The sequence below is a fragment of the Lonchura striata genome, chromosome 6 (assembly GCF_050655825.1).
Source record: "Lonchura striata isolate lonStrDom1 chromosome 6, ASM5065582v1, whole genome shotgun sequence".
Classification (NCBI taxonomy): Eukaryota; Metazoa; Chordata; class Aves; order Passeriformes; family Estrildidae; genus Lonchura; species Lonchura striata.
The window spans coordinates 25,136,560-25,160,594 of NC_140708.1; the positions used below are offsets into that span (position 1 = coordinate 25,136,560).

At 38.9% G+C, this 24,035-nt stretch overlaps 1 protein-coding gene across 4 annotated transcripts in view; it reads right to left on the reverse strand.

Moving 5' to 3' along the window:
• Window positions 1-3,329: 3,329 nt before the first annotated feature.
• Window positions 3,330-24,035, reverse strand: part of LGI1 (leucine rich glioma inactivated 1) — a 29,677-nt gene continuing 8,971 nt past the window's right edge. For 2 of the 4 annotated variants that reach the window (XM_021539681.4, XM_021539673.4), the window contains exons 2-9: window positions 15,199-15,647; window positions 14,737-14,808; window positions 10,900-10,971; window positions 10,726-10,797; window positions 6,590-6,661; window positions 5,166-5,335; window positions 4,589-4,753; window positions 3,330-4,504 (exon numbers count right to left, since the gene is read on the reverse strand). In XM_021539681.4, coding sequence (XP_021395356.1) covers window positions 3,687-4,504; window positions 4,589-4,753; window positions 5,166-5,335; window positions 6,590-6,661; window positions 10,726-10,797; window positions 10,900-10,971; window positions 14,737-14,808; window positions 15,199-15,389 — 1,632 coding nt within the window. In that variant the 5' untranslated portion in view covers window positions 15,390-15,647 and the 3' untranslated portion in view covers window positions 3,330-3,686. Of the gene's footprint in view, window positions 4,505-4,588; window positions 4,754-5,165; window positions 5,336-6,589; window positions 6,662-10,725; window positions 10,798-10,899; window positions 10,972-14,736; window positions 14,809-15,189; window positions 15,648-19,022; window positions 19,252-24,035 lie in introns of those variants that run through there. The other 2 variants (XM_085583648.1, XM_021539700.4) reach the window with 2 other exon arrangements.

Sequence of the window (24,035 nt, forward strand, 5' to 3'; positions counted from 1 at the left end):
CAAGAATATAATGTTATTAACCATGCTAAAAATTGTTTCCCATCCTCAAGCATACTTCAAGTGGCTGTTACAACCCCTTCAAATAAAGTTTTAAAATTAAAATATTTAGGAGAAGTTATAATTAAAATGAAATACAAACCAATAATACATTTCTGTTTGTTCTGTTACCTTACACAACAGGATATTTCCTTACTGAATTTCTTTCTTAGTAGGAAGACTGCATTTTGGAATATTTTTTGAAATAAGCAGAAACAAAAAAAACTGCAAGTCCTAGGCATTGCAATAGACAAAAAAAGCTACACATGGTATAGTATCAGATATTCTGAATGTATTTTATATATCTCTTCCCAAGTAGAGAGGTGCATATTCCTTTATATTTGTGCTCTATTAAAAATCTAATGAAGTAGTTGTAGGAATACAATACTATTCCATTAATGTTCTTTTTTTCTGTCTTATACATTAACATGACTAAGCAGCATCAAGGATCAGCAGTATCCATTAATAACCTTCAATACTGCCTTCTGTAATACATTTAGTACCTTACATACTCTGTCACTCATAAACAAAACAGTGAGGGAGTTTAGAAAATCCATTACAACTACAGAAGACAGCCAGTCAGCCACGAGTAACACAGACTTTGCTGAAAGAAATATATTTTTTTAAACAGCATTTTTTAAAAGTATCAATGTATAAATGATAAAAGGTTCTGTTCTAGTTTGTTTCTGACTCTTCCACTGATATCAGCAGTACTGAGCAGAGAAACAGGATGCAATAGGCCTTAGCTTTATGCTCAGATGAGCTGTTAAAATGCCCAGTCTCTGAAATCAGGAAGAAACAGCACAGGGAGCCACCTAAAGAGCCTTTACGCTCTCCTACGTTAAGGATTATGAGTTCTGTTCTAAAAATACCCCAGTTCCTTATGTGGTACAAAGAAATACTGTAGTCACACAAGAAGAAACTGGCTGTTGTCGCTGTGAGTATCCACCTGACATAATGAACTAGAGAAAGGGATTTTCAAAAGAAAACAGGTTTATATTCAGCACTTTATAGTAATTAGCTGACCTCCCAAAAATGACATAGGCATTAAGAACTTCCCAAATCACTGGTGCTTGACTACAGGAAAAAATTTTCTGAAGGAACAACCAAACTGATACGGCCATTGTGTTCTCCAGCAGATTGCTCCCTTGATACCCTTCACTGTACCATGGCTAGTTTTATATGTATTGTGAATGTAAAATTCGAGTGACTCACACCTTTGCAGGCATTTAAATTTCTCCTTTAAACCCAGGAGTAACAGTGAGTTCCTGTAAGTCTGACACATAATTTCAGAATGAGGTTAACTCAGGAGGACAATCATAGCACTATGATAGCATAAGCCTTAGCCAGCATAGCTGGCTGGCTCTGAAATACATTTCCATGAGATGTAACTTTTTCAAGGTACACTGTGAGGCAATATGTTGTTTGTAAATAAATATTGTAGCAGATTAGCAAGTTTCTCCAACTCCACTTAAATTCAGCCAGATGTTTATAATATGTTCATAATGAGAAGGTTGCATAGCCATTATCTTTACAATTTGATAGAGAGTGCATGTAGGCAAGTATAATGGGAAAAATCAGATCAAAATCAGTGCACATAATTCAATAGGACCTTAAGTAAAAGATTGAAACAGGAGACAAGAAGAAATAGAAAAAACTTAATGGTTTGCTGGTAGATTGGAGACGAGTTCATGACTTTGTATTTCATTCCTTTCCCATGCAAAGGGCACTGAAGAAGAAATGGAAAAACTGAGTTTGCAATCACAGATGTGCAGCCAACATTGAGAAATAATAAAAAATATTATTTGGGTTCATCTGGGGTTTGAAATCATGCTCATGTAACAGCTAAAACTATATAAAGGAAATATGGTTTGACAAATAAAGGAAACTGCCAAAAAAGAGATTATTTAATGATGATTTTTAGAAATGTATTTATTAATTAACATTTTGGATGTTTCAGCTGTGAAACATAGTTTAAAATCTTTCTACTCACATTGTAAATACTTACAGAATAGGTAGTTATTAAGCCAAATGCTTAGCAGAGCATATGCAGCTATGGATAAAAAGGTATCCGAAAACTTAACTTACTAGAGTAGTATCATTCAGGTAATATTTTTTTCTTTTCAAATAATATTAAATATAAAAAATTTCCATTCATCATTACAGAAGCATACTGTTTAGGACTGGCTTCCTAAATATACATTAATCAGCTCATGTGATCAGCTGACATGCACAGTACTATTAGTTTTATTCACCAGTCAACATCTGTGAATGGTAGAAATGTCTAGAAATGAACACAGTATTCATGTATCTATTTTAAAGATGGCACTGAAGCACAATGCTTGATAACTTATCTGAATAGAAAGGTTTCTAAAATAAACTTGAGCTTTCTTCCTGAGCTGCACCGAATCATCTTTAGCATCAGCGTAGGTTTCTCGCAAGTGGTGCACTAGATGAATGTAAACAAAAGACTATTTTAACTTTGAGCTTGCAATGGATTTTGATGCCACATTCAGATTTGGCACAATTTAAGATATAGTTAGCTTCCCTTGAGTAGTATACACTATAGAAATTGACTTTATCCTGACACATTCAAAGTTCCCTGAATTTAAAAAGTACTTGGTACTAAGACTCATTGCAGGGTTGTGGAAAAAAATTACTTCCCATTTGCTAGCTTCATTCAGAATAAGGAATAAATTCATTGGAGACTAAATAATTGCAATTCCAGTGGAAAGACTTGACAAGGATACAAAATTCATGCAAGTGATGTGTGACAGTTCAGCTATAGAAATAATGCTAGCTGAAAAATAAGCTTTGCTTCTAGCTTTCAGCACAGTAACAGCCCCAGTGCTGTACAAGAGATTTGTTTTGTACTGCTTCAGCATAGGTGAAGAAACACAGACCTTTACCTTGTCTTTTCTTCTGCCAAGCTGATTTTAGATTTTTAGAAATAGCTATACACAGTACAAAGGCCTATCCTACAATTAGATGTGCATAACTGAACCCTTTATCCTACAAGCACATCTAGATAACTGAATTCTTTTTGTCTGGTTAGAGTTCTGTTTAAGTCAGTGAAGCTTTACATAAGTGCAAGGATTGTCCAGGTGATAGTTTATAGGCTTGTGTTTCAATGCAGTATTTTTATAAAGAACTTCTTGTTATTAGTAAAACCCACCTGATCTTTCGTGCATCTTCTATGCAGTACAACACTGCACTGGGCAATATGCCTTCTTGGCTTTATTTTATATGTGTATAATATATACACAAATAAAAAGTATCACCTGCAAATAATATTTGGAATGTGAAAGACACAAAATGTAAACATTTTATTTGGCAGTTGTTTCAAACAGGTGAATAAATAAATGGAAAAGTACATCTTAATATTCTTTATAGCAACAGATGCAGTTGCACATGTATTTACATATTGTGGATGCAAATAACAGTTAATTTAATTTCTTTTTGTTAAAAAATGCAACTTCCAACACCACTAGACTTGACAATTAAAGATGAAGATACTAGTAATACTTTGTTCTAGCAATCTCAACTTTTAAAGGCATTCATTTGGAAGTAAGATAAGAGAGTCATCATGCATTTAGTTCATTTTGTCCGCTTACGGCAGAAAGTCTGATGTAATCTCAGAATTATGAGTGTCATGCGCTTAAGTCAACTATGACATGTTTATAAATCAATGTAGTTCCCTTAAAACTTGAAGCAAAGAGAAAATCTCGTTTATCGATGGAGACATGTATGAAAGATCTTGGTGCCTGCACGTTTAATTCTTGAAACTTCACGAATTTTGCCTTTTCCGCATCCCAATAATAGACTTGAGTGAAAGAATAATCACTTCCAAGAATGGCATATTGATAATTATTTATCTGAAGTGGTTGGAATACCATTGACCCTCGGGATGGCATCCTTTGTAAATCCAGAAATGCTGAACCACCCCATTTCATTACTTTAGAGTCCCCAATAAATCTTGTTAAGCAAATGTATACATCCTCTTTCACCTTGAAATGCTTCACTGCATATGCATCTTCCATATCTTGAATATCAAACCGTTTAACAAATTCATTTGTTCCTTTGTTCCATTGATATATTACAGGTCTTTGTGAACTACTTGACAGAATTAAATGTGGTTTGCCAGATATTTCAAGATACTCCACATCAGTATCTCTGTACCAGGCGTGCAGAGACTGATGGGAATAAAATCCATTGCCATTCCACTTGTAAACCGTGGTGAAACCAGCCTTTGAACTGTCTGCAACAACAAAATACCAGTCTTCAGCAATCCTGAAAGTTTCAATGTCATTGGGTTTTCGGATTTTAAGGATTTCAATATCTTGAATTTTTATAAACTTATTAGCAAAAATATCTCTTTTATATATGTGGGAGCCTCCAAACAGCTGTGCGACAATGACATACAGCTGACTCTCAATAACTATAGGCTTACACACAACAGTTGAAGTACCTATAAAAACAAAAGTAAGAAACAGGATTAGTACCATTTTTTGGATAATTTTTTGCAATGTTATTTGTCAAGCAGTGTTCATACCTGTAATGTTGTCGTAATTCCTGAACATCACTTCCACATGGTCCCATTCAAGAAAGATGCATTTTCCAGTAAAAGGCTGAGCAATAACCACATGTTCATCATTCATATATGAGAAGGTATCTACTGACAGAGATTGGTATGGCAGGGACTGATAAACTTCAAATTCTGCAAATGTCACACAACAGATGATAATTACAGAGATACTTGACATACTGTACTGAAAAAAACATCTGCTTTTCAGATACCAATTTATTACAAATTACAGTATTTCATCACTAGTCAAATTTTTCTGTTGATAAAGGAGTACTGCAATTTCGTTTTCAATCTTCCTCAATAAAAAGGGTACTGTTTTATGTTCCAGTTTTCCAAAGCATTATGTAACATCCTAAGTTTGAGTAGATACTGAAATATAGGACCCTGCTCCCAAATGATTCCCATGTCACACTTAGACCAGCAGAGTTAATGTTGATTTTAGTAGAAATTCCATCCAGAATGGAGTGTTCCTGCAAAAATGGGTTCTAGAATGAAAAACTACAGCTTTGACTTTAACAAGATTAAATAATTTGAGGCACATTACCTGTAATAATGCAATCAAACTCTTTTGGAGAGAGGCTATTGATTTTGCGCTTCTTATATTCTGGTGGGCTTTCACAGTAAATGTCTTCAACAGTTGCATTGGTGCTGCCCAGCCACTCCACTAACCACTTCAGTTTGCAGTCACAATTAAATGCATTGCCTCTAAGATCTCTACAACAAATAAATCATGCACTGAAAATAAGCAGTCAGGTAATGTATTTCTTTTTGAGAACAACAAAACAGTCTCTTGTTAAACATGTGCCCTCTTGCTTCTTCTCACTTGAGGCCTTCCTGGCTTAATTTGTCCTGACCCATGGTTAAATCTACATACCAGAACCCACACAGATTTAATTATATTAAGGTAATCAAGGAGAGCTTAACTTGGTGATCAGTCAGAAATTTTTATCGATTTCTCCAAGTTTACAGGTAGACAAAAGCCTCCCAAACTAATGACCCCTGTTCCCTTTGGATTACCCTTTCTCAGTAGAAGCATTCAACAAAATAGGAATTAATGTAACCTGATGGTCAGCCAGTCAGTATTCACTGTCTCCTTTAGATACACTCATTTAGGGCTTCAGGAGAGACAAGCAAAGGAGTCCTGTTTAAGGCTTTACAGCTGTCTTCAGTCAGATTTCTGATCCTATGTACAGGAACAGCGAGCGCCAGGACCAGACTGTGTAACCACCTGGCCACGATCAGCCTTGCCAGGTAATGCTCCAGATATGCTGCCCATGGCCACATCTCACTACTGCAGCTCTGCTCTAGCAATTCAGCATACCCTGTTAACACTGGGAGCAGGCAGAGGATTTTCTGAGCTTATTATCCCAGATCAGATGGAACAGGATTTGGTATATTGTAAACAGGATCTATTCACTAAAGCAATTATAAGATTTATCTGTTTATCTATATTTTGTATTTTTACTGATATATTTATATATATATATATATATATATATATAATTTATATTTAAACAAGCTGATGTTTTGATCTGGATTGCAATTAGATTTAGTATGGGATACTTACTTAGACACATGCTTTATTGATAGAAGTTAGCTTTCCCAGGAATTGCTTGCACATTAAAATATTACTCCATTAAATATCTTCCACCTTCCCTGCATGCCTTGGTCTCTCATGCATCCCTAAGGATCCTCCCTTCTTATTCACCAAATCTTAATGAACATGCAGCTTTCTTACATAACTACTAACAATATTACTTATCTTCATAACTGGTGGAATATTCAAAACCATCACAAATTCTCAACAACAGCAGACAAAAAAAACCAAGCCTACTCATACTGTGTAGTCTCTACCCAGTAACAAGATCCATTACTGGCTGCTGGTTTGAATGGTTACTCAGAATGTCCTCTAAAATAATCTCTTTATACTTCTATTATAATTAAAATATTAATTAATTGATTTCTTACACATTTGTTAAAGAATCCAAGCCTTTAAATATGTCTTTTGGAAGTGACTGGAGATTATTATTTGCAAGACTCCTGTAAAAGAAAACACTTCAATATTAGTGCTAGTTGTTCATGAAACTACACATTTTTGCAAATAGAAATACACTGTGTGGGGTTTTTTACTTACGGCAAAGAACACTGGTATTCTCCAGCACTTAGTTCTAAAATACTGCTTTTAAGAATAGCTCATTTACTTTGTGACTTTTCCTTCCACTAAAATGCCATGCCTCCTTCTGTTTTCTCACTCTTCAGCAGCCTTGCAGCATTTGCATTACTTCACTTAGCAGAGTAAAAAGTGCTATCACCTTTGGTATTTTGCCAACACCATTTAACGTTTTAAAATAATTAGTCATGATTGGATCTACTGATGTTTTCCCTATGAGATCCTAATACATGGTGCTCATATCACTGCAATTTCCCCACTTTCTTGTATGTCTTCTGGAAAGAAAATCTTTCTAATATGGGCTGATGGGCTTAGGTTTAGTTCACAGTTTTTGAAAATATGCAGTAATAGGCAATAAAATGCTGATCGGTGTGAACTACTTTCCTGGCATGTGCATGTGAATGTATAAAAGTGTATTAGACCAGCAAAAAAATGTTATTAATTCCCAGTTTTCAATGTTGGGAAAACTTGTTTAAATTCAGTGAGTATTCCAGCTATCAAGAGTGACAAAGAAATGTGAGCAGGCTTTGAACAAACAGTATATTACATTTCAGTCTGACTGTCTCTGTGAGTCTGCCAAAGGTCTCAGATGTCACAGAGGGCATGACTGAAAAATAATAATGTTGTAGGGTACAGTCTATGCCTCTTCCAATTAACAGAATTATTTATTACTTATGAGAAGAAACAAAAATGGAAAGAAATCATTCTTGATTAAGATCCCAGTTAGAATCTGTAGCTAGTAAGATTTAGAACCTCTTCTGTTTTACCTTGTAAACATAAGTGTTATTTATCAACCACGATTTCTCTAGCCAAGCAAAGACTTAGGCACAAACTTAAGTACAAGAACAAGCCCACATGTACTAGGTCTGCTGCCTCATTTCAAAATAAGCGTTTGATCAGTAATAGTAAATAGGGGATGCTTCCATTAGTCCATTCTGACTTCACCACTTTCAAAGTACTTCTGATTGTAACACTATATGTGAATGTATTATGTGCTTCACTTATGTGCAATTTTATGCTCCAGAGCAATTCTTTAAAAGTCAGATAACTCACATGGAGAAAGCTGAGTGGATTTGCAAGCTGAGACAAGTTTAATGGCATATATTGTTTTTATATGTTATTATATAGCAAACTAAAGGAGAGGGTGTACTTGGAAGTAGGAGTGGTTCACCACTACCATGGGTACATGACTGACAGAATTTAAGCAAGGCTTATGCATTTACCAATTTTTGAATCAAAAGTATGTATTATACAGTCCACTGTTAAAAAGCATGCTTACATATTAGAAAACACTGTCTTGCCTAGACAGTGCTGTGCGTGGTATTTGGATATATGAGTAAAGGATGGCTCAAACATGCAGTTAAATTAATGATTACAGTTCTGAGAGCAATGCAATCAAAATTATGTATTGTGCATAGAAATTATCCAGTGCTAACTGTAAGATTTGGACATTAAATTAGTAAATTAGTAAAAAAATGCAATCTTTTCAAAATTTTTCTGTTGTTAAATTTACTATGACCGGAAAATAAATCCTTTTGCACAATAATAAATTCTAGATGGCTGTCTTTTACAATAAGGACACACTGTTATTATTGAAGTTAATTGCATTATGGAAGTAAAAATGTTTGGATAGCTTACTGCATTCCAGAATTTATGTTGCAAAAATGAAGTAAATAGAATAAATAGAACAAAGTTCATCTTGTCTAACTTCACAAAACTTATTTGCATGCTCATTCACTATTACTATTTTTAATACATTTTATGTACACAAGGACTCTTGTTTCTTAAATGAAAAGTGCCTCGGAGTGCCAAATGATAATTCTTTATGTGTATATGCAATCTGCCCCAAAAGATGGGGAGTGGTTCTTCAAGCAGATTAAGCTAGTAGTGCCTTTGCAGTTATTCACCATGAATTTCTCATTGTTTTTGTGAATTGTGCTCCATGGACAATAGCAGCATGATGCACAAATCTATGTCCCAAAAATGTGCATGCAAGTGGCAGTTGCTCCTCAAATGTAGATCTGTCTTTTGCATATGTTTTCTCTTGTGAAACTCCTGAAGCATCCCCAGAAACCAATGCAACAGCAAGACAAGACATTAGCCGTGGACTATATGCTCTGTGGAGAAGAATCTGTGCCTTCCTCTGTTTTAGAAAAGCAATTTGTTCACTGGCAGTAGCAGCTACTAAATAAGTAAATGAATATGATAAATAATGTACTGGACCCATTTGTGTATATACAGTTATTCATGTGCATAAATATTTTGAAGATAGGGTCCAAGTTACCAGCCTTATCCAGCTACCTTTTTTTCCTAAGAGCATAATTCTGCCTGTACCTCTAATGTGGATGTTATGGGATGTGCACAGCCTTTGCCTGTACCTCTTTCCCTCTCCTCTCTTGTTCCTCTTTCTCAGACCTAGAGCCATTCCATAAGTAACTTTATCTACATGAGTGGTCACAGTAGGCTTGGTTCCAGCCAGCTGTAAATCTTGCCCTGACCGAAAGGGTAAGCATAAAGTGTTTTATGGTACATTTACTAGGTGGTGAAGATGTGGTGAATTGCAATTCAACTATTATATTTATGCATTAACTGTTTAAAATGGAATCTCTGCTTTCTCTCCTCTGTCAAAATATATGAAAGAAAAAGTTAAATGGCCCTGTTTCAAAACCCTCTTAGAGGTTATCATGTTAAGCCCAAAAGGTCAGGATGCCCTCCCCTGCCTATGACACTCACCACGTGACATGCTTCAGAATGCAGATGCTCAGAACTGGGTCAGGAACGCTACAGACTTTTCTCCTTTTCTTATTTTGTATTTTTTTTCTGTTTTCTTATAGTGTGTATTTTGTTTTTAAAAAGTTTATTCCTCATTAAATTAAATTATTGCTAAAAGATAAACTTGCTGTAAGATAAGAGACAAAAGCCTGTATAAAAACTGTCTTCCTAGCTCAGAGACAAGGAAGCTACTCTTGTTTGCAGTGAAATGTTGCAGGTATTTGTTGCCAGTGTGTGTCTCACCTACTGAGCACAGTGTGAGAAATGCTCCTGCTGGTGAGGGCACGGGGAGCATTGCTCTACAGCACACTGGCATCCAGAGTGCCCTGGAGCAATTTCCCCACCCAGCTAATGCAGCAAGGGGCTGCACCACGTCAGAGGGCAAGAGGTGGCCATGTTTCCAAAACAGCCAGAGAGCTGAGCAGCACACAAGGAATGGTAAGCAGATCCCAGGGTCAGTGTATGACAGGTCCTGACTGTGGGATGCTCCTGCTCCCATGCAGGAGAGGACAGGGTGCAGAGTAGGGCAGGTGCAGAATGGAAGAAGTAGATCAGTAAGTTGTAACAAATATATCTTGTTGCAAGTCTTCTATTTAAAAGTGTTCTGGGTGGGAGTTTTCAAGTTTGATTTAATCAAATTCTTCTGTGTACTATTACTCCATCAGAGGACATGGGCACAGACAGTGATGGCCTGTCCCAAGAATGTCTGTAATATTCTCCTGAATCCATGTCAGACTGGAGTACCTGGGAAGAGGTGTGGGTCCATTCCTCAGCCTCTCACATTCCTAACCACAGCTCCCCCCTTCCTCCTTTCCAAGTCCCAAACTGGGACTCACCTCATTCAGTGCCAAGATTCCCAATTCATACTCCTCCCTGCTCCTACATGCTCAGCTGGAAATCCCCTGTGCTCCAAGCAGAGAAAGTCAGGGAACTACTGCCAAACATGTAGTGCTTGGAAGCTGTTTGTGTCTTTGCCTTCTACACATACCACAGTTTGGAAGTCTTTGTGTGGAAACACGAAGATTAATATTCTAATCAAATTACTATTAATGCCACTTAAACAACTGTGAAAAGTTATATATGAAAATGAGAAATTAAACAACACAGTAGTTCAGTTACTATATGAAATATACAAAGTTATATATTTAATCACTTTACTTACAAGTGAATTAGAGATTTCAGTCCTCTGAAAGTATTTCTTGAAATGGACTTAATGTTGTTGTTCTCTATGAACCTGTAACAGGTCGTAAAGTGATTCTGGTCAAGCAATGCCTGGAAATTGGAAGCCCACCCACTCTATTCAATAATGCCAGGAAATACACTTTTGTCCACTCACAAATATTCTAGATGAGGAAGGCCCATGAAAGCATCATCACTAATAACATCAAAAGTGTTGGACGTAAACAACCTGCATAAAGAAATGCAAAACAAAAGACCATTAGGTTATCAGCAGCTTAGAAAATGGTTCAGCAAGGCCAAATTCCCACTGCCTGGTTGCATGTTTTTTTCTGTGCAAGCACTATAGGACTGTAAGGCTAATATATTGCACCACAGTGTGGTGCAAAGGGAAGGATCCAACAATTGCCTACTGGGGCCATCTGATAAAATTCCTTTGACTTCTGTGGGATGTAAATGTGGGTTTATCATGCCAGTAAAACAATGGGATTGTACAAGTGCCTCTGGAGATATACTAGGACAACAATGAAATCTTCAAGTACTATAGAGGTTTAAATTGTCTTGGTTTAAATTGCTGGTTAGCCTGACATCAGGTTGAATTTGCAACACTGGCAGGAAGGAAAATCCTTTAACTCTTAAGTTAAACTTCTGAGTGTATTTAACCCAAGGGTACTGAAAGTTACTGTGAAAAAAAAGAAAAATCTCTTAAATTCAGTCAGTGTTCAAGTCAGAATTATTTTTAAGAACTCATTATACCTCTTGGAGATACTCTTAGCATATACATCTAACAGTAAAAATACCAGCAGCACATTTAATTTTATGTAATTTTGTAAGCATTAAAAATGGACTGTATATGTAGTATTGATTTTTCCTGCTTTATTTTTGCTTATCAGCCATGTTAGCATTTGTCCATTATAATCTAGCCCTGGACTGCTACCCTTTTAATGTGGTGGGACATCATAAAGTACACTGGACTTTACCCCAGTGTAATAATACATGCATACCTATATTTTAATCAATTGAATCAATTGACCTGATGGAAAAATAGATTCATACTATGGCATCCTTAGACATTCAGGAATGCTAGATTTCCAAGTACTAATTAATCCACTTAATGAGTTAATCTCTTATGTTGGTGTTTACATTCAGAATAAATTGCATGTAATTTATTTTCTCAGTTGGTTGTTGCAGATTGTGTTTTTTCCAGTTTCAGTATATTTCTATATGAAATGCATGAAAAAAATACAAGCAGGAAATTCCTCCTTTTTGTCAAAATCAAGAAATACTTCAGTTTTAGAGAAAACAAGTAATTTTATAGAATTCTTGAACCAGACAACCAATTTATTAAATCTTGAAACTAATTATTTGATTTTACTGGATAATTTTTCCTTTTCTGCACGCTACTCAATAATTTACAGAACAGGATGGTATCTCTTTAAATAGTATGGCTATTTTAGAGATTGCCAGGCTAACAGCATAGGTCTTGCACTTGGTGAGCTCATTTGCCTTCCAACTCATACCTCTCCCCAATGGCTACAGCAGATGTATTTGATGCACAAAGTATATTCTCCCCCAACTTGTCCTCAAACCATAATTGCTGCTTCCAGGGATAGAGGCTGAAGGTTTGGTGCTGTAGCTAGGGACTGCATCACTTGGCAGGAACAGCAGAGTGCTAGCAGGTACAAATCCTGATGCCATGATTACCTCCCTTCTTTCTGCAGGCTTTCATGTCATCCGTTTATAAGGGCACCCTCAGCATGTTGCTGATACACTGAGGTAAAAGTGCTGAAGATGAGAGCTGGGAGGTTTTCTCTACATTTCGGGAACATTCCTGCTGGCACTTCACCATAGTTGTGTAGGTTCTTTGTATTTTTGTTGTCACATGAAGAGCACAGAGCATACCATCCATACTACACAAGAAAAGCTCCCCTGGACTGGGAGTTTCGGGTCGTGTTTAGCTCAAGGCCATGATTTTTCCAGAGACCATTGGTGCCACTACATTAAAAATAGTAGTAAATAATAATAGCGGCAGAATTACACCATATTTAGACATCTGTGACTGCTGTATTGGAGATATCCAATTACATTTGGACTTCAAAAATGTAATGCTGAAGATTATTTCCATATGTATTTCTATTATTATAGAAATGCATATAAGCTGCTAAATCTTGCTGTTGACTACATTAAACCTACCAATACAGCTATAATCATGCAAAGTTAAAACTTCCTGAAATGTTTAATTAACGTAAGTTTTCCATATTCTTATTTCCCCTACTATCTTCTGCCAAAGATGAAATTTTTTTTTTCCCACGTACGAACTGGAGTGTTGTCCCCACAGACACAATCCTGCTCCTATGGTCTGTGTTTAAGGAGTCAGTTGCCTTAGATCAGCAGACTGACATTCCAAAGATGGCAAGCAGCTCAACTACCACGTTAAAAATATATCTGGAAAACACATCACTCATCAAAGCCCACAGTGGAACAAACCCTGCTTTTCTGGGGTCACAGTTTTTGTTGCAGCATGTATGAACAGCACCGTAGAATGTGCATTTCATTGCACAGTAGAAATGGAAATTATTATCATTACCAAAATGCCATAAGATATTGCCCAAGCCCACTGTGCCAGGCACTATAATAACTCAAAATAAGATGACTGTGTCTGTCCTACTCTACCATGCCCAAATCTGCCTGCTTTGCAGTGGGATTGCTAAGTGTAGGTGGTGTATCGTAGCCAAGAGAGATGATGTCCTACTCACTCTCTTCAGATACAAGCCTCACCAGTGCTGCTGCTTTTTTTTTCCTCTCCTTTGAAAAGTCCATTGCAGCAATTATGTGAAATGTGTCTCTTTTGTGATCTGTGACCACCTGAAAAAAGCTTCTTTGGAATAAAGCACCATGGAAAAGCATTTAGGTTTCCATAGTAACTGCATTTACCTATTTACCCTGTATCCAAAATTGTACAGTATGTCTGCACCTCCTTATCAGCTCCACTTGAGGTAGCAGAGTACAGCCAGGGTCAAGGCTTCAGCTGTCGGTATGCCACCAGTTTAATTTGACAGCCAGAGAGCTCCGGTACAGCAGCATTACACCTCTGACCACATCCAGAGCGCACGGAAGGCGGTTTGGGACAGACATCCAGTTTTGGTTTTGATCACACTGGGGAGTCTGCCTTGCCGGATTTCTGAGACAAATCTGGGTGTGTGTCAGGCTGGCAGCACATCCACTATAAACAGTTCAGGTTACACCCCCTCTACCTCTGTATAGCTCACAATTATATAATCGTATGCCCACATTTCTAGGAAAGCCTGCGAGCCTGTAAAAATCCTATGTTGAAATGCAGCTAATAGTTAAACATCCCAAAATATTCTCTTTCTGTGTATACCTCATCACAGTATTTGATTTTAAAATAACTATTTCAGTCTTTAATTAGAAGAAAATTGTCATTAGTTTTAAGACCATGAAATAACAAACAGGGTCAAATCCAGGTCCTATGAAGGTAAACTCCCACTGAAGTGACTAAACTTCCACAGAAGTCAATGGCAATTTTACATGGAAAAGGACTTCAGGACCTGTCCCACCACAGTGATGGGCCTGATCTGAGGGGTTCTGAGCTCACAGTCGATGGGAGTTGCAAATGGACAGCTCTATACTGGGATCAGGTCCCAGGAATGCAGAAAATAAACAAGAATAGTTGTTGCAATACTTAAGTCCTTACTGATATGTTAATTAAAGTATAATTAAGATAACATGCATTCTGTCACCAAAAGCTTCAGCATGTAAGCATTCAAAGTAGTACTGACAACAGACAGCCTTTCAAAATACTAAGTAAAAATTAAACATGCACTATCTTTCAAATTGCTCAAAAGTCATGTATTTTATGATTTAATAAATCTTCTGCTGCTGTTTCTTATGAAATTAATACTAAGACCCTTTCTGAAATATTTATGAATACATATACACTTCATAACAAAAATTGTATCATATAAATATTTCTCACAGAAGCTGCAGAGATGGTGTGAGCAAAAAACTCCCTTCTGGGATTTTAGTAAAAGCAGATCTCACAAAGGATCTGTAAAGAAGAAAAAAACAACCGTACATTAATGTAGCCCCATATATCCATGATTATAATACTGATCTGGTCATCACAGAGAGATTCATTTATGTAAGTAAAAAAAATTACCTTTCCCCCCCGCCCCCCCAAATAAAATGTGACAGGTTTCATGTACTATACAACAAAGTATGAAATGAGATGTGTGCACATACATAGACAGACAGACAGATGAAAGAGATATAAAAATCAGAATTCAAGGATGCAGCACAATTTTAACACATTAGCTGATGATTCTGAATGCTGGAGGTACTCCCTGCAGCAAGCATCCTTCTGTATGCACTGAGAGCACCACACATCCTAGTTCATTTTAAATCATAAATTAAATAACCAAATGCTTACAGCCCTTACAGTGAGATAACATCAGGCGGAACGCTGCGAGGAATAGATCTGGCATTTTCACATAAAGCATTATCTTTGGTACAAGTACACCAGGCAGGACATTTTGGCTTCACTGGTTTCTTCCCTTCAGTCAGCAAAAGCACAGATAAAAGGCATAAGAAATAAGCAATTCTTCTAAAGGGTCTGCTGGCATTTCCCATTCTTTTGATCCGCTCTCGTTCCAGCCAGTTGAAAGAATATCCCAAAACATGAACAGGGTTCTTTATTCAGCCATTGGATGTCTTTCTCTAAGTCCAGGTCAATATTTGTTTCTGCTTTCCCAACCCTTTTCTTTCTCTTTCACTCTGTTTTTGTAGATAGAAACCTGCAGCTGATCTGTATGTTTCCACTCACTCAGGCAACGTACTGCTCAGAGAAGAGACCTGCGAGGTGCTGTAAGATGGGGAAAATCCAACCGGCTGAAGGGAAAAAAAAAAAAAAAAAAAAAAAAAAAAAAAAAAGGAAAGAAAAAAAAGACTTGCATCACCACAAAAACACTGAGCACAACACAGCATTAGATTGCAAAGTGATGTAACTGAGAAATACACTGCTTTCTGTTTTCACAGGGAGGCCCTTTCCCTGTTTCCAAAAATAGTACAGCAGTATGTTTTGCTGGTGGGTGGGTGAGCGGGCGTGGGGTGGAGTATATGTGTGTGGGGGAGAAATCAGTCATCTCTCACTGGATCCCTACAACCTCATGAACCTTTCAAAATTATGCTTCATATATTGCAAGCAGCAAGACTAATGGCAGTATCCACAGGAAAATGAAATTGAATAAAAATTGCTGCAAAAACTGTTAGATTCATTTTTATCCTCGGCCTTTATTACACATATTTGTACCACTGAAAAACAAGCTGCCACACATGGAAAATATTACAGTGTATGAGAGAATGCTTTTGATTGTCACTCCTAAACAAAATATTTTCTTATGCAAAATAAACCCCAAATATAGCTTCCCCCCCCCCTGTTTTTTTTCCCCTAAGAAAAAGAATGCTTCTGATTTGTTGCCTGTTTTCTGAGCTGGTTAAATGAAGGAATAGGTAGATCAAGCACAGTTCTATATGAACAACATTAATTAAAAAAACGTATTTTCTTGGAACTGGTATGATTCTTTTAGATGAAAAAAAAGAAAATTCTCATTTAAACAGCAGCTGTGTTAAACCTGTAGTTAAGAATGGACCTTCTTTGAAGAGTGACAGGATAAGGACAAATCTTGGTAGTAATAATGAACCTTTACAATACTGCCTGGAGGCTGCTATCGAAATGAGTGCTAGGTGTGGTATGAGTGCTTTGTCAGATACAGTCCTCAGCCTGAAGACTTTACTGTAAAGTACATTAAATATAGTATAGGAAACTTAAGCAGCACCTAAGTATTACTTTATTAAGAATGGCAAGGCAAAGCTAAAAAATGCCAAATGGCTGGGGAGCAACACAGGATGATTTTTTGTTCAATATAGTATTGCTGTTAGACAAGTTTTGCAAACTTTAACAGGTCTTAACACTTCCCCATCGGACTGTTTACATTAGACAGCTTACAAACACTACTGGGGTCAACCCAGTGGTACAAACATTTACTACAGTCAGGCTCACTGTTAGCTCCTTCACATGGATGTTGTCTCCTCACCAGGGGACACTAGACTTCCTGATGAGATTTCTTTTGACTTCTGGTTACCCTTCCTTGGATTTCACATGGCCACCTGGCTATAGCCCATTGCTTCTGCTCTACAAGCCACAAAATCACAAGATCAACATCAGGCCATGTCTATCTTCCTCAGGAACCATCCCAGCAAGGCTTTAGTGCATATCCAAGTGCCCACCTGGGATTTGATAAGCTATGGGCAGAACAAGAGCTTGCAAAACTGCAAGTAATTCAGTCCATGGATACAAGGCAGGACTCCAGCACTGCTGAATCCTTGACTGGGTGGTGGCTGAGGTCCATCTCCCAGGGATGAGGGGAAACACCCAGAGCTCACACCAGGTGGTGGGACTGCATCCTCTGAGGGACTGGGTGCAGCCAGGAATGTCCAGAAAGCTTTCAGAGGCAGATGGCCACCTTCAGAGGCTGTGTTGGGAGAGGACAGCACTGCCTGTGCATGGGCACATTTCCTGCCTGATCTGAGCCTGTGGAGGAAAGGGCAGCTTGTGCTTTCTTAGCTCCCTTGCTCTCTGTAAAGTTCTTTATTAATTTAAGTGTGAGCCCATGTTTTTGCTCTTAAGAAAACCTTCCCTGTCAGCAGTCCCTCCCTGAAGCAGCACCAGCTAAGAGTGGCAGAAACCACTCTTATTTCTGAGCCCATCCACCTTCTGTAAGAAAATGGAAAAGAATTACAGTAGTCAAGGCACTGAAATCATTATTAAGCATATGTTGATGCCTTCCCATCCCCCAGTATAAAGATGACTTCTTGCTCTGGATATTATCTAATTGTACCCGCTGAGAGGGAAGCTAGATTTGTAGGACTTGCGTAAGTAGGCTACACTATCTTCTCCCCTCCAAGATGTCCAATGGCACAGACATGGTGAGGTGAGAACAGAAAATTCTTTTTTCCTGAAAGAGGCCTGTTGTTGTTTGTTTATTCCTGGCAAAGCCACCCATTGCCATGGCAATACTTTGCCATTGATGGTGAAAACCCGTGTTTCATTTCCTTTGGCTCATTCATTGAAATCCACCATCAATTACCTAGGCATTTCTCTTTAATTAATACTCCAACCACATTGTGAACCTCCTGAAAACTTTGCAGTGTAGTGTTTTGGTCGGTAACAAAAGCACATTCTGCAGCAGAGCAGTAACCTGACTCCAGTTTTGTCCATGCAGAGAACCGCCTAACTGGAAGTTAGTTTTCTATTCCAAACCACATGCCAAAACAACCGCTTTTCCAAAATTGCAATATTATGAATATTTATAACAGCCCCATCAAAAGAGAGGCACAATCACATTTTCCAGGGTCATTTTCTGCCAAGCTCAGCATCTCATTTCCTGCCATGTAGCAGTTTCAAACTAAAGCGGTTCATGGATTTTCAGGGGCATAGCTTCTCTCCAGCCCGGCGACACTTGGCTCACCCTTTGCCGATGCCACGGCTGTTTGTTTGCGGGCCAGCGGAGCGGGCAGCGGCCCGCTGCGCCCACGGACCAGCGCCTGCCTCGGTCCCCGCTTGTTTTCCCGGCTGTTTCAGGTACCGAGTAGGCACAATGGCATTCAAAATTCATTTATTTTTCTTTCTGCAGGGTTCCAGCAGGGGGGATGAGAGAGTTGTGGATGCGTTCCTCGCTCTGCTTCCCATCACTTGACGTTCTAGCCGAAAACCCTGCACCTTGCCGTGCCGCGGCGGGGGCGGGCGGTCAGGGCAGGGGGACACGGACACGGCAGGGGTGACCGGCGGAGGGACCGCGCTCGGCCCGCCACCGCGGGGCCGCGGCCGCGTATCCCGGCAACGCGGCGGCCGCGCCGGGCGGGCGGGGCCCGAGGCGGCGCCGGGGCCGCCCCTCGGCCGCCGCGGCCCGCGGAGCCCCGCGCCGGGCGGCGGGGCCCGAGGCGGCGCCGGGGCCGCCCCTCGGCCGCCGCGGCCCGCGGAGCCCCCGCGCCGGGCGGCGGGGCCCGAGGCGGCGCCGGGGCCGCCCCTCGGCCGCCGCGGCCCGCGGAGCCCCCGCGCCGGGCGGCGGGGCCCGAGGCGGCGCCGGGGCCGCCCCTCGGCCGCCGCGGCCCGCGGAGCCCCGCGCCGGGCGGCGGGGCGCGTCCGCACCGCGGGGCGCGAGCTGCGCCTGCCGGAGTCAGCCAGAGCGAGCACGCCGTACGCACCGATGGGTTCCCGCGCAGCGGCTCTGCGTCCCGAGAAACAAACTGCTGTTTCTTCCATGTATCCGAATTGTCTGCTAATGACAATTTTTGATGATAATTGACCAGCTAGTAAAAATCTCGGTGCGAGTATATGACAGTCAAAATTAAAGCTACTTTTGCCTGCTGCCACTAGAGGTATTCACCACCCACCACTGTTTGTGCTCTTTGGTCAAACTTAGCACAACTTGCATGGCTTCATTTCTAGAGCAAACATATCCATCATCATCATCATCATCATCATCATCATCATCATTATTATTGTTATATACGCATTAAGTTTTAGCACATATTCTCCAATATCTGGTTAAAATATTAATACTTCTACGGGTAAACCTATTTGCTAAAATATTTGAGGACAGCAAACACAAATGGTCAGAACATCGAACAAAAAATATTTAAAAAATATTTAATGTTTTTCAAGGTATTAACTCCATGCCAACAACTATATTTAGATATTTGCATTGGACTAGAATGTTTTCATTACCAATATATGACAAAATTTGCATCAGCTTTCTGTGGTTTCATGCTCAACAGTTCCCTTTGCAGATCCATATCCTGTTAAAGTTACTCTTGATTTCATCCTGCTGTTAGAAAACTGTGTTGCCTTTTCTCTGTTCAGAATGAGCTGCCTGCACATACGTAGCCTAATCCAAAATCCACTGATGGTGATGATGAGACTTTATTGTGCTTGGTGTTAAGCCCATAATATTACACCACACAGATGGGCAATAGTCCAAATCACACCCAGTATTCACTGGTCTCCTAAAGAACAAAACACTGTCATTGCTATGTTACCACTCTGTTTGGAGCAGAAGGATTTTGAGATCAAAGACTCCTACAAATACCTCATGAATCTGAGTTTTTGCTCTCTTGGCTCCACCCTTTTAAGAAATTCTGCAGCAAATGGCAAATTTAAAGCAGCTGAGAATGAGGCTGTACTTTCAATAGACAAAACTAAGTCTTGTGAATTCTAAACAGTTCTGAAAAAACTATGCTTCCTGGTGGATCTGGCACCAAGAGTCATTGCCCAGAAGATGCCTTCTGCAGGTTAGGCATAATAAAACTTGAGATGCCTTTACAATGGCTCATAACACAGACAAGCTTGGGAATGATCACAAGACTGCCCAAACCTTTTTATTTGGAAAGTTCTGCTGACTTAGCCCTATCCTGTCTATACAGGTTTGTATTATGGGTATCCTTCTTCATTATACCAGTTTCATTAAAAGCAGAACAACCAGGCGAGTCCTTGTGTCAAAAAAGCAAAGGAAATGGGTGCTTAACTGCTGCCAGCTTTGGAGGAAAGAAAGACTTGGAGGGTGGTCTCCTTTCCCTTATGTAAAGTAGCCAGTTCACAGTTCATGGTGGACTTAGAAGCGATCACCTCTGAAGTGAGCTCTGTGGCCAAAATTTCAGGCTGATGTACAACACCTGCTCCACTGAGCACATCCTGGTGAATGTGCAGGTGTCTCTGGAACTGCTTGTTGGTTTAGGTATACCAGAATTTGACCAATGACAAAAAATATGTCAGGAGAGATGTACTGATACCTGAATGATCTCTCTTTAAGAAAAATAGATGCCCAGTGCATTTCTTTCAAAGGGAAGCTAGGCAAAATTAACCTACTCCTAGGTTTTATTTTGTTGCAACTAAGAACTTTCAACACCGTTATGATTCTTGATGCTTTATTTGCTTCTAAGCTCTGTTATAAACTAGTGTGCTTTGCAGCACCCAACCCAGTAGCATCACATTAACTTCTCTCCTGATAACCAGCCACTTTTCTCCAGACCTACACAAAGTTATTGCTTTGCTTCTATTGTCTGTGTTTTGCCTTGAAAAGGCTAACAGTGTATATTTAAAGTTGGAGGGGAAATGAAAGAGCAAACATACAAGGTCAAGAACAAACCAGAGCCCAATTCAAAGATGTTTGAAGCTGTGCTACTTCATGTTCACAGCAGGAACTGATACCACACCTAGCACAGGGGGAAATGTAAAAAAGAAAACAGTATAAAAGAACATGATATTTCCACCTGCTGCAGAAATCTGGATTTTTTTTTTTTTTAAATCTGTCAAGAAAACTCTCATGAAAAATTGCCTGTAGTTTACTCAGGGAAAATCAATTTCTCCCATGTTGGAAATGGGGACACTTTTGACATGCCCATCCAGTCAACATGCCCATCCATTTCAGTGGAACTGACACACACTCACCACCTAGCATACATCCTACTGTAAGATTAAGTGCCCTCTATATTAACCTCTCAGCAAGAAGAAGTCTTGCTCAAATATGCATGTTACTTTTTGCCCTTTTCCCCTCTACATAGCTCTATCAGACATTAAAACCACGATACTAGTGAGAGAATCTATGCTTAATTTGTAATTACCATCTTTTTCAGAACTGGCATGGTGACTTTAAGAACATATTTCTGTGCAACACTTTCCTTAATAGGATGGTTTCTCTCTTCCCAACTCTTGCAAGTACTATTGATTCTGCTCTCTTCCACAGATCACTGCTGGTGTTTCTGTTCTAATGCTATTCTCTAAACTAGATTAAATAAATTAGCTGGTAATAGAACCAGAAAACAAGCAAAACAAGCCCAAATCTTTCAAACCCACCCCCACCCCCCACCCCCAAACCCCTCCAAAACTGCTAGACCCAGAACAAGCAGTTGAGGACAGGAGTGGGCAGAGAGCATTAGTTTCACTCTAAGAGGAAATGCATAGGGAGCTGCACACTTGAGGGGCAGTTTCATGTTACAAATGCTCATATTTAACTGAATCATAGGACAGAACTGGTGACAAATTACCTCAGTCTCTACCAAACAGGACAAAATATGAACCTCATAAAACACCCCAGTATTTAGCTTCCATTGTTTAAAAATTATCATCTAACTGGAGGACCGACTTTCAACAAACTGACACTTCATAATTATCATCTCGATTTTGCCAGCTCCTTATACTCTTAATTTGGTATTTATTCATAGAAGGTATCCTTCATGCCTACATTCAAAATAGGATGGATAGAAAAGTCAGTCCAGTAAGAACCCTGTATACAAAACAAAATGTCCCAGATTTTCTAGCGTGAGCAAGCGCTTTCTGCAGACCCAAAACAACATGCTACTGTCAGTGTAGCTAAATGCCATTTAATTGGCAGCTAGAAAAGTCTATAATACATTTCTTCATGGAAAAATGTCTGAGCTCTTCCAGTGTGCCAAGATGCTAATTAAAAACAGACGGCGTGTTACAAAATCCTTTCCTTGACCTGTGCTATCTTACACGGCCTTCTGTACTTTTTCATGGCATTAGCTCCCTGAACAATTATTCTAATCTTTATAAACTTGTCTTTAATTTTCCTTGTCATTTTGCAGACAGAAAAGAAGTAACAAAATATTATTAATTTAAATGTACATAGAAAGTTTATTTGTTACATGGCAGAGACAACAGGCTTTTGAGGAGAAAGTCTTTACTTGTTAAAACCAGGTTTCTATGTCCTGAATAATTTACAATAAAAAAAAAATAACAGCACCACTGAAGTCACTGAAATACTTCAAGTAGAAGCCTTGCTGGAGTGATATAGATGTAATGAACTGCACAATAAGAAGGATGTGACTCATCAAATACATATTATTGTTTCATCATTGCTAATCAACATGCTTTACAAAGCAGAGATTTGGATCAGCACTGAAAGAAACATTTTAAGGGGTTGGTGGTGATAGTTCTGCAAGTGTATTTTAATGATGTTTTTATTGTTCTCAACAACTCAAGAAATTTGGGAAAATACTTTATTTCAGTAATAGATAATCCTTTTCACCTTAAGTAAATACCAAATCTGCCACCCTACGTTATGGCAGGCACGCTGCCACTGCACAAGCCTAGCACAGATTCTCCATCAAATACTGCACCAAGCTGAACTCCAAGGTCCCTTTTTCCTACAAACCATATTTGCCCTGCAGAGGAGACTTCAGAGGGCTGAAAATTTCATTACATCTGTTTGTTCATATGCCAATATGCTACATATTTAGTACAGCTTTAAGAAAAGATTTGCTCTTTTGGCTGCTGGCCCTTTCCCTCTGCAGTGGGAGAACAAAACCAACACAACATCTTCATCTAAGAACTGAAAGTAGTTTTAAATATAACTTTTATGCAATAGAGAAATACACATTTTGGTTATGACTCCTCAGAAGCTAAAGGATTTTCCCTACCTTGAACATGGTAACATTCACATTTTAAGTTCAAAATTATTTCTAATTATCCCCTTTCTAAGACAATAATCCAAATACTATACAGCTGACTTTCATTTTGACACCAATCACTTGTAGGCATCTGTAAGTTTCCACTGTTGCTGCCCTTGTGATTAAGGCAAAGAGTCATTAAAATTGGAGGGCCTAATTCCCAGCCTCAATATAACACATCAGTAAGAAGTAATAAGCTCCTTCATGAAGCAACATAGCTCCCCAGCTAAATAAATGGCACACAGTACTGATTAAACAAAGGCACACGTGGCCTTTTTTCCCAATTTTTTTTTTTTTTTTTTTAAGCAAATGGATGAATATATAAAAGACAAGGACAAAAAAAACCCAAAAAACCAAAAATAGGTTTGGGAACTCAGGAGAACAGTTAAAATCACAGAAACTGAGATGTTGGCTCCTAGGTATGGAAAGGGAGACCTGAGAAATTCACTAGAGAATTTCTTGGAGCAAGTAATGGCTGAAAAGAGCTTGGAACTGCAAATAGTCTCCTGCTGTTCAATTTTCCCTTCACTCAGGGAAATGAAGGCTATACATTCGTTGCAAATAAAGACCGGATGAAAGATAACCAATTCCATTAACAATTTATTTTCTGAAACAGAACAATTGGAAATAGTGACTTTAGATAGCAGCTCAGGTCACAAATAGTAATAATGCTCTACTCTGTTTCTGACACCTCTGCTTCCCCCTCAGGGAGGCAGATATCCCTTCATATGCACATTATATATATATATA